At 51.4% G+C, this 12,793-nt stretch overlaps 2 protein-coding genes and 1 pseudogene across 2 annotated transcripts; 1 reads left to right on the top strand and 2 right to left on the bottom strand.

Moving 5' to 3' along the window:
- Positions 1–1,966: 1,966 nt before the first annotated feature.
- Positions 1,967–2,620, bottom strand: LOC135443450 (feather beta keratin-like; annotated as a pseudogene).
- Positions 2,621–4,555: 1,935 nt separating this feature from the next.
- On the top strand, positions 4,556–5,186 carry LOC135443449 (feather beta keratin-like). Its single transcript, XM_064703659.1, has 2 exons — positions 4,556–4,680; positions 4,829–5,186. Exons 1-2 carry the CDS (start codon positions 4,556–4,558, stop codon positions 5,184–5,186), a joined length of 483 nt encoding a protein of 160 aa, XP_064559729.1.
- A 6,865-nt stretch (positions 5,187–12,051) lies between these two features.
- On the bottom strand, positions 12,052–12,387 carry LOC135442959 (feather beta keratin-like). Its single transcript, XM_064703228.1, has one exon. The coding sequence runs from the start codon at positions 12,385–12,387 to the stop codon at positions 12,052–12,054; it is 336 nt and encodes a 111-aa protein (XP_064559298.1).
- Between the last annotated feature and the right edge of the window lie 406 nt (positions 12,388–12,793).

Below are 12,793 nucleotides of genomic sequence, written 5' to 3'. Positions count from 1 at the left end.
CTGTCATGATCTGGGTGTGCCTTTATGGAATTCCACCATTCCACATCCTTCTCTTGAGGCCCTCTCCTTCTGACCTTGAGGGCAGCTTTTGAGTGTGAGTGTTTGGTGTGTGAGGGTTGGTGGCATTTGGGAGGGTTGGCTCTGAAGGTGAGTGTCAGGGAGGGCTGAATAAACAACCAGAACTTGGGGCAGGTGCAGTTGTCATTGGCAAGGTCCCCCTGTGGCACGGGCGTGCTGGGGTTTGTGGGTGTGTTGTGAAGAGGAGCCCCATTCCCTCCCAGCCCTCTCAGGCTGCTCTGGGATTTGCAGCTGTGCTGAAGGTGCTGCCCCTTCCCTCACATTCCATCCCTTCCCACCTTGATTCCACCTTGCTAAGCCTGACACTAGACCTGACCTTTCCTGATGTCTGTGCTCTGTGCGTGTCTTGGTGCCCCTCTTGCCTTTAAGGTTGTGGTATCCAGGGCCTTTGGGGACTTTGCTGGGGCTGAGTGCAAAGGGTGAAGCTTCTGGTGATTGTCGGAAAGAAGATTTGGAGGTGGCCCAGGGTTGTTGGAGGAGAGCATTGCCTGATCTTTGAAAACCATGCAAGGCCAGGTTGTGTCAGTGTCCAGCGTGGTAGCCTGAGAACGATCTGAAGAACTGGGCCCAGATTCCTGTCCTAAAAATCCAGATAGCAACAAGGCCCAAGAGTTGGATCCTTTTGGCCAACACTGAAAACCTGAGGGGTCCTGGACATTTGCTGGAGCTCAGTGAAGGCATCTGCCAGGGGCTGTTTCTTGGCTGGAATGAGGATCTGATCCCAGGTAGGAAAGAATATGTGGGTATCAGTTGGAACAACGGCCTTTTTTCCAAAATGACTTGGGTGTTGTAAGTGAGAAGAAATGGAGCTGTAAGTGTCACTGTGTCCCTGTGGGAAAAGGGACACCAAGGTTCCAGGAATGATGTGGAAAAGTGTTGGGATGAGGCAGCGAGACGTGACTGCTGATGTTCACTCAGCACTGGTGAGGTCCCGTGTGAGGTGTTGTGGGCAATTCTGGGCTCCCCAGTGAGATGAGCTCAGGGCCACCCAGATCCAAATGGGCCTGAAAGATGATTCCAAGGTGAGAAACAGAGAGAGCCAGGACTGCCAGGGGACAAGGATGGACAGGGCTGTGCCATCAGTGTATGCAGATCCCTGATGGTGTGGGATGAAGGCACAGGAGCCCAGCTGTTCTCAGCAGTGCACACATGCAGGGCAAGAGGGCAAGGGCACAAGGGAAAAGAGATGAAATTTTATTGCCAAAGTATCCAAGAATCTTTCATTGTGTGGATGATCAGAGACTGGAAGAGGTGGTGGAGCCGTGGTCTTGGGAGAGCCAAAACTGACCTGTCCATGGTGCTGGAATGTTCTCCTGTTGGCCTTGCTTGAGCGGGGCAGTTGAAGCATTTGCACTCCAGAGCTCCTGCCCAAGTGGTTGGTGTTGTTTCTCTCGTTGCTGGAAGGCTTCAGGGTCATGGCCAGGAAAATAGTTTGTCAAGTGTGCGCTGGCATGTAGAGACTTTTTCCATTTTTGTACCAAAGAGAGAATTGATGTGTCCAAGACTTTGGTGTAGCAGTTTACAGGGTGTGTGACGTGTTCTGGAAGCTGTGCCCTCCTGGGGTTCCTATCCCTATTAGTTATTTTGATAACTAATTTGTTATCATTTGTTTTGCGATATATGTAATCAAAAGTGTTGTTGCCTTGATCCACACTCTCCCAGTGGCTTGTTCAGCTCCAGAATGTGGTGGGTGAGAATATAAGAACATTGGAATAAAAAAAATTAGGAGGCGTGCCAGGTTTAAAGCAGGAAAACTTTATTGATGTGAAAGAATGAAGAGGTAGGAGAGAGAAGTGGAAATAATCTGTTGCGAGGTGAGAGTATGGTGACCATCAGGTGATTTGTTTTGCTTGCAGGAGCTGTTGCCAGAACCAAGAGCTGGTGGTCCTTAGCAGATGTAGCCACCCCTTCTACCATAGCAGCCCAGGCCTCCCAGCCCATAGCCAAATCCACGGCCATAGCCAAAGCCACCAAAGCCACCAAATCCCCCAGAGATGGGCTGTCCCTGGGCATTGAGCTCAGTGCCCAGAGCAGCGGAGGAGGTGGATCCGACGGCGGTGTTCTGGGGGAAGGAGGTCATGATGGGTCCTGGCAGGGTGACCAGCACAGGGGAAGGGTCGATGATGACGTGGGAATCCTGGCATTGCAGGGCACAGGGCTCGTTGCAGCTGTTGGCCAGCGGGGTGGGTCCGCAGGGACGGCAGAGGCTGTTGCAGGCCATGGGTGTGGTGTGGAGGGTGCCTGGAAGAGAGAGGGTGAGGCAGGGCCGGTGTGAGGGGGTGTGAGAAGCATTGATTCTGAGGGTGAGGGAGTGTGGAGGCTGTTGTGGGGAGACTGTAGGGAGGCGTGAGGGCTGCTGAGGCTGAAGGGAGGGGTGAGAAGTGCAGGATCAGGAGGGTCAGGGGTGTGAGACTCACCTGGTTTTCAGCAGGAGCAGGAGGAGAAGGAGTGAGGAGAAGTGTGTGAGGGAGAGAGGCTCTAGGCCGGCTTTTATGCTGGTCCTGGAGGGGTGGGACAGCCTTGTCCCATGGCCTTGGGGCATTTTTGAGGCAGCAGCTCTTGGCTGCCCCAGCTCAGCATGAGGTCATGAGGTGGGGAATGGTTTCATTCATGTCATTCTGCAATTCCATGTCCTGCTCTTGAGGCTTGTTCCATCTGACCTTGGCGGCCGCTTTCATGACTTGGTGTTTGGGCAGATTTGATTTTTCCATGTGTGTCAGGGAAGGGTGAATAAACAACCAGAGCGCAGGCAAGGTGCAATTTCATCAGTAATGTAATTTTGTAGTGGTCATGTGCTGTGGTTTGTGGGTGCCTTGTGAAGACTGGGACTCTGTTCTGTGCCGCTGGATGTCCATCAGTCGTGTCACACAGGAATGCTGAGGGAGCTGTTGATGTTTTGGGAAGGTCACTCTGCAATAACCTTTAAAGGTCTCAGTGCTTGGGTGAAAGAGATCTCATGGCCTTTTGTTTTGAATGGGATCAACACAGAGGATCTGGAAAACGAGAGTCTGTTCAGACTGAATTTGTTTCAGTGCTCTGCTTTCTTTGGATTTCTTAAATATGTACAACAGTGTCATGGTTTCCCACTTCTTCCTGGTCAAACCACCACAAACAGCTTACACTATTTTATAAAGTGCATTTCTACAACTCATTCAGAAATCCTGTGTTGAGGAACAAACCTGGTCCAATCAGTTTCTTGGCTCAGCAGGTCTGTGATGACAATTTCCACATTGTGCATTGAAGCTGTCAGATTTCCTTACTTTGAACCTGTAATATTAATTTTGTGTTTCTGTTAGCAAAAGGCAGTAAATACTAGAGGAGGATCAGCAAGGTCCTCTTCTCTCCTATGTTATGGAGGGGGTGCGTAGTTTTGGAGTTTTGCTATTCCATGTCATCCTCTTGAGACCTTGTCTATTTGACATTGGAGGAACAATTAAATGCAAATATTAGATGTTAAGGTGGTGTTAATGATGTGAGCCAGGGAGGACTGAAATCATGACCAGTGCTTTGGAGAGGTGGAGTATCATCAGTTAAATCACTGCAAGTCATTGCGTGCTGTGGTTTTTTGTGGTGCTTTGAAGAGGAGCCCAGACCTTCTAACACCACATGGTCAGGTTGATTTTGGGTTTGCAGGAGCACTGCTTTTGCAGGGCTGCTCCTTCCACCACATTGTCTCCCTCCTCACCATGTTGCCATCTCTCCATGCCTTTCTACACAACTGCTATTTCCTGCTGGATATGGGAAAGCAATCCCTGGGGTATAGGGAGGCCTCTCATGCTGCTCAGACTTTCGTGTTTGTTCATCTGTAAAGCTCGTCTCACCTGGGCCCGGCAAGGTCACACTGTGGGGTCACAGTGCTGGGTTCTGGGTCCTTCTTCCTGTTAAGGAAATGTTGAGAAGGATAAGGAGAACAAGACACATGAGGAGAAAAATTCCTCATCCATTGATTAATCCATCCTTTTGGCCATGTACACTTTGCTGCAAAAATCTCCAGCAGTTACCAGGAAAGGATTAGGAAAAGAAACAGAAGCAGGTTGAGGGCTGTGGCCATCCTTTCACCCACCATTGCTGGGGCTCCTCAGTGGATCAAGGATCTCAATGTGGCTGTCCAAGAGCAGTGCAGGGAGATCATGACAATGATGGAACTGGAACACCATTAAAATGAGAAACTGAGAGAGTTGGGAGTTCTTTCAGGCAGGACATAAGGATGCACATGGGACATATTGTCAATATGCCATGAAATTACTTCAGTGATGAATTCCCAGTTCTGCGAAGATTTGGCTGAATCTTTTACATGTCCTGATACACTCTGTCACCAATGAGATAATGGCCACTAATTCTCTCCATGAAGAGTTGCCCACAAGGTCAAATGGAAACTGCCCCAATGGAGGGCATGGAGTTGAAGAGTTGCAGGAAAGAAAGCACTCCCCACCTCATGAGTCACCAGGCTGGCCCAGGCAAGGCTGCTGCTTTCAAAATGCCCCAAGGCCATGGGACAAGGCTGTCCCGCCCATCCAAAACCTGCATAAAAGCCGGCCCAGGGCCTCTCTCCCTCACACACTTCTCCTCACGCCTTCTCCTCCTGCTCCTGCTGAAAACCAGGTGAGCCTCAAGCCCCTGACCCTCCTGCTACTGCACCTCTCACCCCTCTCTTCAGCTTCAGCAGCCCTCACGCCTCCCCACAGCCCCACAACAGCCTCCACACTCCCTCACCCTCAGAATCAATGCTTCTCACACCCCCACACTCCAGCCCTGCCTCACCCCGCTCTCTTCCAGGCACCCTCCACACCACACCCATGGCCTGCTACAACCGCTGCAGTCCCTGCGGACCCACCCCGCTGGCCAACAGCTGCAACGAGCCCTGTGCCCTGCAATGCCAGGATTCCCGCGTCATCATCGACCCTTCCCCTGTGCTGGTCACCCTGCCAGGACCCATCATGACCTCCTTCCCCCAGAACACCGCCGTCGGATCCACCTCCTCCGCTGCTCTGGGCACTGAGCTCAATGCCCAGGGACAGCCCATCTCGGGCGGATTTGGCTTTGGCCTTGGCTACGGCCTGGGAGGCCTGGGCTGCTATGGCAGAAGGGGCTATGGCTCCATCTGCTAAGGGCCCTCAGCACCACCCCTGACACCTCCAGCTCTGCCCTCTGCCAACAGCTCCTGCAAGCAAAGCACTTCAGCTGATGGCAGCCCCACTCACATCTCACAACAGATTCATTCGTATTCTTTTCCCTGACTTTTCATTCTTTTACACCAGTAAAGTTTTTCTGCATCAAACGTGCAACGTCTCCGTATCTTATTGCATTCCAATGGTTTCACATCCTCACTCATGGCATTCTAGAGCTCAACCTGCCCTTGAGGGTACATGGGGCAGAGCAGCAACATTTTTCTTACACATACAAAACAACTGAAAAATGAAATCTGGCATAGGAAGAACAGGTAGGGATACCTTCCAGAATATGTCACACACCTTGCAAACTGCTACACCAAAGTCTTGCACACATCAATTCTCTCCTCGTTACAAAAATGGAAAAGCCACTCCATGCCAGCACACACTTGAAAAACTCCTCCTGCCCAGGACTCCCTAAGCCTCCCAGCAAGGAGAGAAACAACATCAACTACTTGGGCAGGAGCTCTGGAGTGCAAATGCTTCAACTGCCCTGCTCAAGCAAGGCCAACAGGAGAACATTCTAGAACCATGGACAGGTCTGATTCTGATCTCCCATGACCATGACACCACCACCTCTTCCAATCTCTCAACATCCTCATAATGAAAGATTCTTGGTTTCTTTGGCAATAAAATTTCATCTCTTTTCCCTTGTGCCCTTGCCCTCTTGCCCTGCATGTGTGCACTGCTGAGAACAGCCGGGCTCCCTTGCCTTCCTCCCCACCATCAGGGATTTGCACACACTGATGGCACAGCCCTGTCCATCCTTGTCCCCTGGCAGTCCTGGCTCTCTCTGTTTCTCACCTTGGAATCATCTTTCAGGCCCATTTGGATCTGGGTGGCCCTGAGCTCGTCTCACTGGGGAGCCCAGAACTGCCCACACCACCTCCCATGGGACCTCACCAGTGCTGAGCAAACATCAGCAGTCACGTCTCACTGCCTCATCCCAACACTTTTCCATATCAGTCCTGGAACCTTGGTGTCCCTTTTCCCACAGGGGCACAGGGACACCTCCAGCTCCATTTCTTCTCACCTACAACACCCAAGTCATTTTGGAAAAAAGGCCGTTGTTCCAACTGATACCCACATACTCTTTCCAACCTGGGATGACATCCTTGTTCCTGCCAAGAAGCAAGCCTGGGCAGATGCCCTTGCTGAGCTCCAGTAGATGTCCAGGACCACTCAGGTTTTCAGTGTTGGACAAAAGGATCCAACTCCTGGGCCTTGCTGCTATCTGGATTTCAGGACAGGAATCTGGGCCCAGTTCTTCAGACCCTTCTCAGGCCACTGACACCTCCTGGATGTGCCTGATTGGAGAGGATCAGGCATTGCTCTCCTCCAACAACCCTGGGCTACCTCCAGATCCTCATTCCGACCATCACAAGTGGCCTCACCACTTTGCACTCAGCCCCAGCAAAGACCCCAAAGGCCCTGGATACCACAACCTTAAAGGCAAGAGGGGCACCAAATCACGCACAGAGCACAGACAACAGGAAAAGTCAGGCCTAGAGTCAGGTTTAGCAAGGTGGGATCAAGGTGGGAAGGGATGGAATGTGAGGGAAGGAGCAGCACCTTCAGCACAGCTGCAAATCCCAGAGCAGCTTGAGAGGGCTGGGAGGGAATGGGGCTCCTCTTCACAACACACCCACAAACCCCAGCATGCCCGTGCCACAGGGTGACCTTGCCAATGACAACTGCACCTGCCCCAAGTTCTGGTTGTTTATTCAGCCCTCCCTGACATTCACCTTCAGAGCAAACCCTCCCAAATGCCACCAACCCTCACACACCAAACACACTCAAAAGCTGCCCTGAAGGTCAGAAGGAGAGGGCCTCAAGAGAAGGATGTGGAATGGTGGAATTCCATAAAGGCACACCCAGATCATGACAGAGAGGGAAAGAGGAGCACGCTGACCATCAGGTAGCAATTACTGGAGTTTGCTCACAGGATCACAATATTTGATTTACAGGGCATAAATCATTATGAAACCTGAAGGTCTGAATGTAGAATGAGGGAACTGACACCACAGAGCAGCCTGGGAACAAAGGGATCGGACCTCGTTTGTTTATTATTGGATTTCTGAATCAGGTCAAGGAATTCACTTTACATCTAAGAGTGTGTTGGAATTAGAATTTGAGGAATCCAAGTGGATCATAAAAATGGAACAGCTTCAGCCTGAACGGCTTCACATTTACCTGATCTTGTGATCCCATTCAAGACACAAGGCCAAGAGCTCTGTCATCCATCAGAAATTGCTCCCATGCACTGGGATCTTTCCAAGCTGTTCCAGAGTGACATTCCCAGGACATCAGCAGCTTCCTCAGCAATCCTGGGTGCCACCCAGTGACTGATGGACATCCAGCGGCACAGAACAGAGTACCAGTCTTCACAAGTCACCCACAAACCACAGCACCCAAGGGCCAAAATGTGACCTCACTGATGACATTGCAAATCTCTAGGGTTCTGGTTGTTTATTCATTCCTCCCTGACACACATCTGAGAGTGAAATCCTGCCAAATACCAGCCCATGAACACTGCCGCCAAGATCATATGGACACAGACTCAAGAGCAGGACATGGAATTGCAGAACATCACAAAGGAAAACCGCTCCCCACCTCATGACCTCATGCCAGGAAGGGTGAGGCAAGAGCTGCTGCCTCAAAAAAGCCCCAAGGCCAAGGGACAAGGCTGTCCCGCCCCTCCAGGACCTGCATAACAGGCAGCCCAGAGCCTCTCTCCCTCACACTCTACTCCTCAAGCCTCTCCTGCTGAAAACAAGGTGAGCCTCCTGCCCCCAACCCTCCTGCTCCTGCACCACTCGCCCTCCTCTTCCAACATGCTCAGCCCCAGCCTCAGCAGCTCTCAGGCCTCCCCACACCCCCATAACAGCCTCCACACTCCCTCACTCTCCTGCCTGACTGTTCCTCATAGCCCCATGCCTCACCCCTGACTCTCTTCCAGGCACCCTCCACACCACACCTATGGCCTGCAACAGCCTCTGCCGTCCCTGCGGACCCACCCCGCTGGCCAACAGCTGCAACGAGCCCTGTGCCCTGCAATGCCAGGATTCCCGCGTCATCATCGACCCTTCCCCTGTGCTGGTCACCCTGCCAGGACCCATCATGACCTCCTTCCCCCAGAACACCGCCGTCGGATCCACCTCCTCCGCTGCTCTGGGCACTGAGCTCAATGCCCAGGGACAGCCCATCTCTGGGGGATTTGGCTTTGGCCTTGGCTACGGCCTGGGAGGCCTGGGCTGCTATGGCAGAAGGGGCTATGGCTCCATCTGCTAAGGGCCCTCAGCACCACTCCTGACACCAAACACCCACTCAGGCATTGAGGAGTCCCCTCTGTACCAGGGCTCTCAAATGGGCTCTGCGATTCCAGTTCCTGTGATGCCTTAAGGCATCACCTGCTCTCAGGGCACCAAGCAAGGCTGTAGCCAAGGGGCCAGCCTGGGCTGCCTGCAAACATGGCCCATCTGCCTCCTGGTCTTCTCCTGCTCCCTTCTCTGCATTGTCCCTTCACCTCTGTCCTGTGACTTCTGCTACAATCCACTTCTCCCAAGCCAGAGACCATCGGGCACCTCTGGTGTCCTGCTCCCAATGCAGGGCAGCAGGGCCTTGATGCTCTGGCCAAATGTCCAAGCAAAGCTGCTTTGCTGATGGTCACCCTGGTCACAACCGAGCCCAGCTCCATTGTACTGGCTGCTTCTGAGTTTTTACTCTTTGTCCTCAATAAAGTTTTGTTGCATCACAACCTCACATGGCTCTTTCTTTTTTCTCCCAGAACTCCTGCAGTCTCACTCAGTGCTAAGGCAAGTTTGTGCAGGGAATTGGCGTGGATGAAAAAGTGCACCAAGGCCTGTCTTAGGAAATATTGCTCCAGTTCCACTACCCCAGCACACTTTGGTCTTCCATTGCACCACACAAATCCCTCACTTGTGTGAGATCAGGCCTGGATGCTCTAGCGCAGGTCTTTGCCTGACACAGACCTCTGACACAAACCCCTCGTGGTCTCTGTTCACTTTTAATTCCAGTGCCTCATCATCTCCAAGGCTCATCTACAGATCTGTTTCAGCAGGTCCTTTTCTTCCTTCTCATGGATGGATGGCCCTACCTGGCAAGTCATGATCAGGAGATTCCTTGTCTTTTTCCACATCCACAGTGTCATGTCCTTCTATTGGAGTTACTGCCATCTGAGCTTGGCTGCTGCTTTTATGTGCAAGTTTTAGAAAATATATTCTGGTATTTATGGCTTGTGTCAGAGTGGGCTTGAGACAGGACCACAGCTTTGGAGACGTGGGGTGTAAGTTTGGTCACCCCATGGTATTTCTGAGGTTTGTGTATGTGTGGGAAGGAGTTGCCCCCATTCTCTGGCAGCGCTGTCAGGCTGGTCTGCATTTTGCAGCTTTTCTAAGAAGGAGATGTTGCATCAATCACATACCCTCCCTCCATGCTTTTCTCCCAGCTGGCAATTGCTGACATTGAACCACCTTTTTCCTGTGCTTTGTGTGTGTCTTGGTGCCCCTCTTGCTTTTACAGTTTTGATATCCACAGTCTTTTGGATCATTCCTTGGGCTAAGGACTGAGGTCACTGTGGGAATTCAGGACATCCCTCTGGCTCTCCTGGATTGCCAGAACCCCTGCCAAGGGGCTCAGAGATCCTGGCACAGAGCCCAAGACACCTGTGACTGATAATGACCCATGGAAAAAGTTACCAACCTTATATGAAGATCTTCAAGCCACAAAAGTCTAAGTAGAATAATAATTAGTTTGTCACGAGGTGAAAAATAGATTTTTTTGAGTTTTTAAAGTAAGGGTTCGGGGGAAAGATGGAGGAATCCGGGTATGTCCAGCCTTTCTTCTTCTTCTTCTTCTTCTTCTTGGCCTCCATCTTCTGCTGCGATGTTGGCAATTTTAGATTAGTTTAGAGTAAAAGCTTACTGTCTAACATAGGTGATAAGTATTGGAAAGTTATGGTAAATAATGTACATGTAGTTTTTAGTATAAAAACTTAACACTGCCCTGGACGGTGGCCAGTGCATGTCTGTTCTGCTGAGCAGACCTTGGCAGGCCAGGAGAAAGAATTTTATAGATAAGAAACAATAAACAGCCTTGAGACCAAGAACTGAAGGGTTCTGACTCCTTCTTCAACTGCAGGGGTGGGAAAAGAGACTTTCTAACCCATCTCAGAATCACTCTGACTTGCAAAAGCCCCAAGAGGTCACTTCTCTGGGCAATGTCTGGTTGTCAGAGAGAGGATTGGACAGTTGCCCTGGATTATTGGAGGGGAGCATTGCATAATCCTTGACAATACCCCAGGCACGTCCAGATTGTGTCAATGGTGGCCTGAGAAGGCTCTGAAGGGCTGGGTCCAGAGGCTTGTGGTCAGTGTCCCAAATCCAGATGGCAGCAAATCCACCGTGCTGTAGCCCGGGAGTTGGATCTTTTTGGCCAACACTGAAAACCTGAGTGGTCCTGGGCATCTGCTGGAGTTCAGCAGGGGCATCTGCCAAGGGCTGTTTGTTGGTAGGAGTCATCCCAGGTAGGAAGTAAAGTCTCGGAGTCACTTGGAACAATGGTTTTCTTCTCTTGTGGTTGTGGTTGAGAAGAAATGGATCACGGGGTGTTCCTGGGTGGGAAAAGGGACCCCAAGGTTCAAGGGAAGAAGTGGAAAAGGTGTTGTAATGAGGCAGGGGGAGGTGACTCTTGCTGTCTGCTGAAAGCTGGTGGTATCCCATGTGAGATGTTATGAGCAGTCCTGGGCTCTCCAGTGTGAAAATGAAATATATTTAATGAACCTAAACAATTTCAGGGTCAGCAATGTTCTAAAGTGGGAAAATGAAATACATTTAATGAACCTAAATCATTTCAGGGCCAGCAATTTCTAAAGGGGCAGGGAGAAATTTCCTGGAGCAGAGGCTGAGAGAGCTGAGACTCCCAGGGGACAAGGATCGACAGGATGTGCCATCAGTGTGCGCAAATCCCTGATGGTGGGGGATGAAGATATAGGGGAGCCTGGCTGTTCTCAGCAGTGCACACATGCAGGGCAAGAGAGCAAGGGCACAGGTGAAAAAAAAAATGGAATTCCATGAGCAAAGATGCCAAGAATCTTTCATTATGAGAATGATCAGAGATTGGAAGACGCGGTGGACTTGCGGTCTTGGGAGATCCGAATCAGACCTGTCCATGGTTGTGGAAATGTTCTCCCGTTGGTCTTGCTTGAGCAGGGCAGTTTTACCACTTGCACTCCAGAGCTCCTGCCCAAGGGGTTGATGTTTTTTCTCTCTTGGCTGGTAGGCTTCATGGTCATGCCCAGGAAGAGTTTGGCAAGTGTGCATGGGCACGTAGAAACTTTTCCATTCTTGTGCCAAGGAGAAAATTGGTGTGTCAAAGACTTTGGAGTAGCAGCTGCAGGACGTGTGGAATCTTCTGTAAGATGTCCCTTCCTGTGCTTCCTTTGCCTATTAGTTATAACTAATTTGTTATTAATTGTTTTAAGATAGATGTAAGCAGAAGTGTTGTTGCTCTGTTCAACATACTCCCAGTGGCTTGTCCAGCTCTAGAATGTGGTGGGTGAGGATGTGAGACCATTGTAACACAAAAAAAAATAAGGAGGCATGCCAGGTTTAAAGTAGGAAAATTTTATTGATATGAAAGAATGAAGAATGAAGAGACAGGAAAAAGCAGTGGAAATAATCTGTTGTGAGGTGAGACCATGGTGACCATCAGCCAAGGTGCTTTGCTTGCAGGAGCTGTTGGCAGAGGCCAGAGCTGGTGGTGTCAGGGGTGGTGCTGAGGGCCCTTAGCAGATGGAGCCATAGCCCCTTCTGCCATAGCAGCCCAGGCCTCCCAGCCCATAGCCAAATCCACGGCCATAGCCAAAGCCACCAAAGCCACCAAATCCCCCAGAGATGGGCTGTCCCTGCACACTGAGCTCAGTGCCCAGAGCAGCCGAGGAGGTGGATCCGACGGCGGTGTTCTGGGGGAAGGAGGTCATGATGGGTCCTGGCAGGGTGACCAGCACAGGGGAAGGGTCGATGATGACGCAGGAATCCTGGCATTGCAGGGCACAGGGCTCGTTGCAGCTGTTGGCCAGCGGGGTGGGTCCGCAGGGACGGCAGAGGCTGTTGCAGGCCATGGGTGTGGTGTGGAGGGTGCCTGGAAGAGAGAGGGGTGAGGCAGGGCAGGGGTGTGGGGGTGTGAGGGGTGATGGGGTTTGGGGTCTGTTGTGGGGCTGTGGGGAGGCATGAGGGCTGCTGAGACTGGGGAGTTCTCAAAGAGAGAGGCAGGGTGGCAGAGACAAGAGGGTCAGAGGATTGAGACTCACCTGGTTTTCAGCAGGAGGAGAAGGCTTGAGGAGAAGTGTGTGAGGGAGAGAGGTTCTGGGCTGGCTTTTATGCTGGTTCTGAAGGGGCGGGACAGCCTTGTGCCATGGCCTTGGGGCATTTTTGTGGCAGCAGCTCTTGGCTGGCCCAGCCTGGTGAGTCATGAGGTGGGGAGTGTTTTCCTTTATGCAATTCTGCAATTCCATGTCCTGCTCTTGA

This window comes from Zonotrichia leucophrys, chromosome 2 (genome assembly GCF_028769735.1).
Source record: "Zonotrichia leucophrys gambelii isolate GWCS_2022_RI chromosome 2, RI_Zleu_2.0, whole genome shotgun sequence".
In the NCBI taxonomy this organism is placed as follows: Eukaryota; Metazoa; Chordata; class Aves; order Passeriformes; family Passerellidae; genus Zonotrichia; species Zonotrichia leucophrys.
Note: the sequence above shows the minus strand (reverse complement) of the source record. Positions and strands in the feature narration are given on the sequence as shown.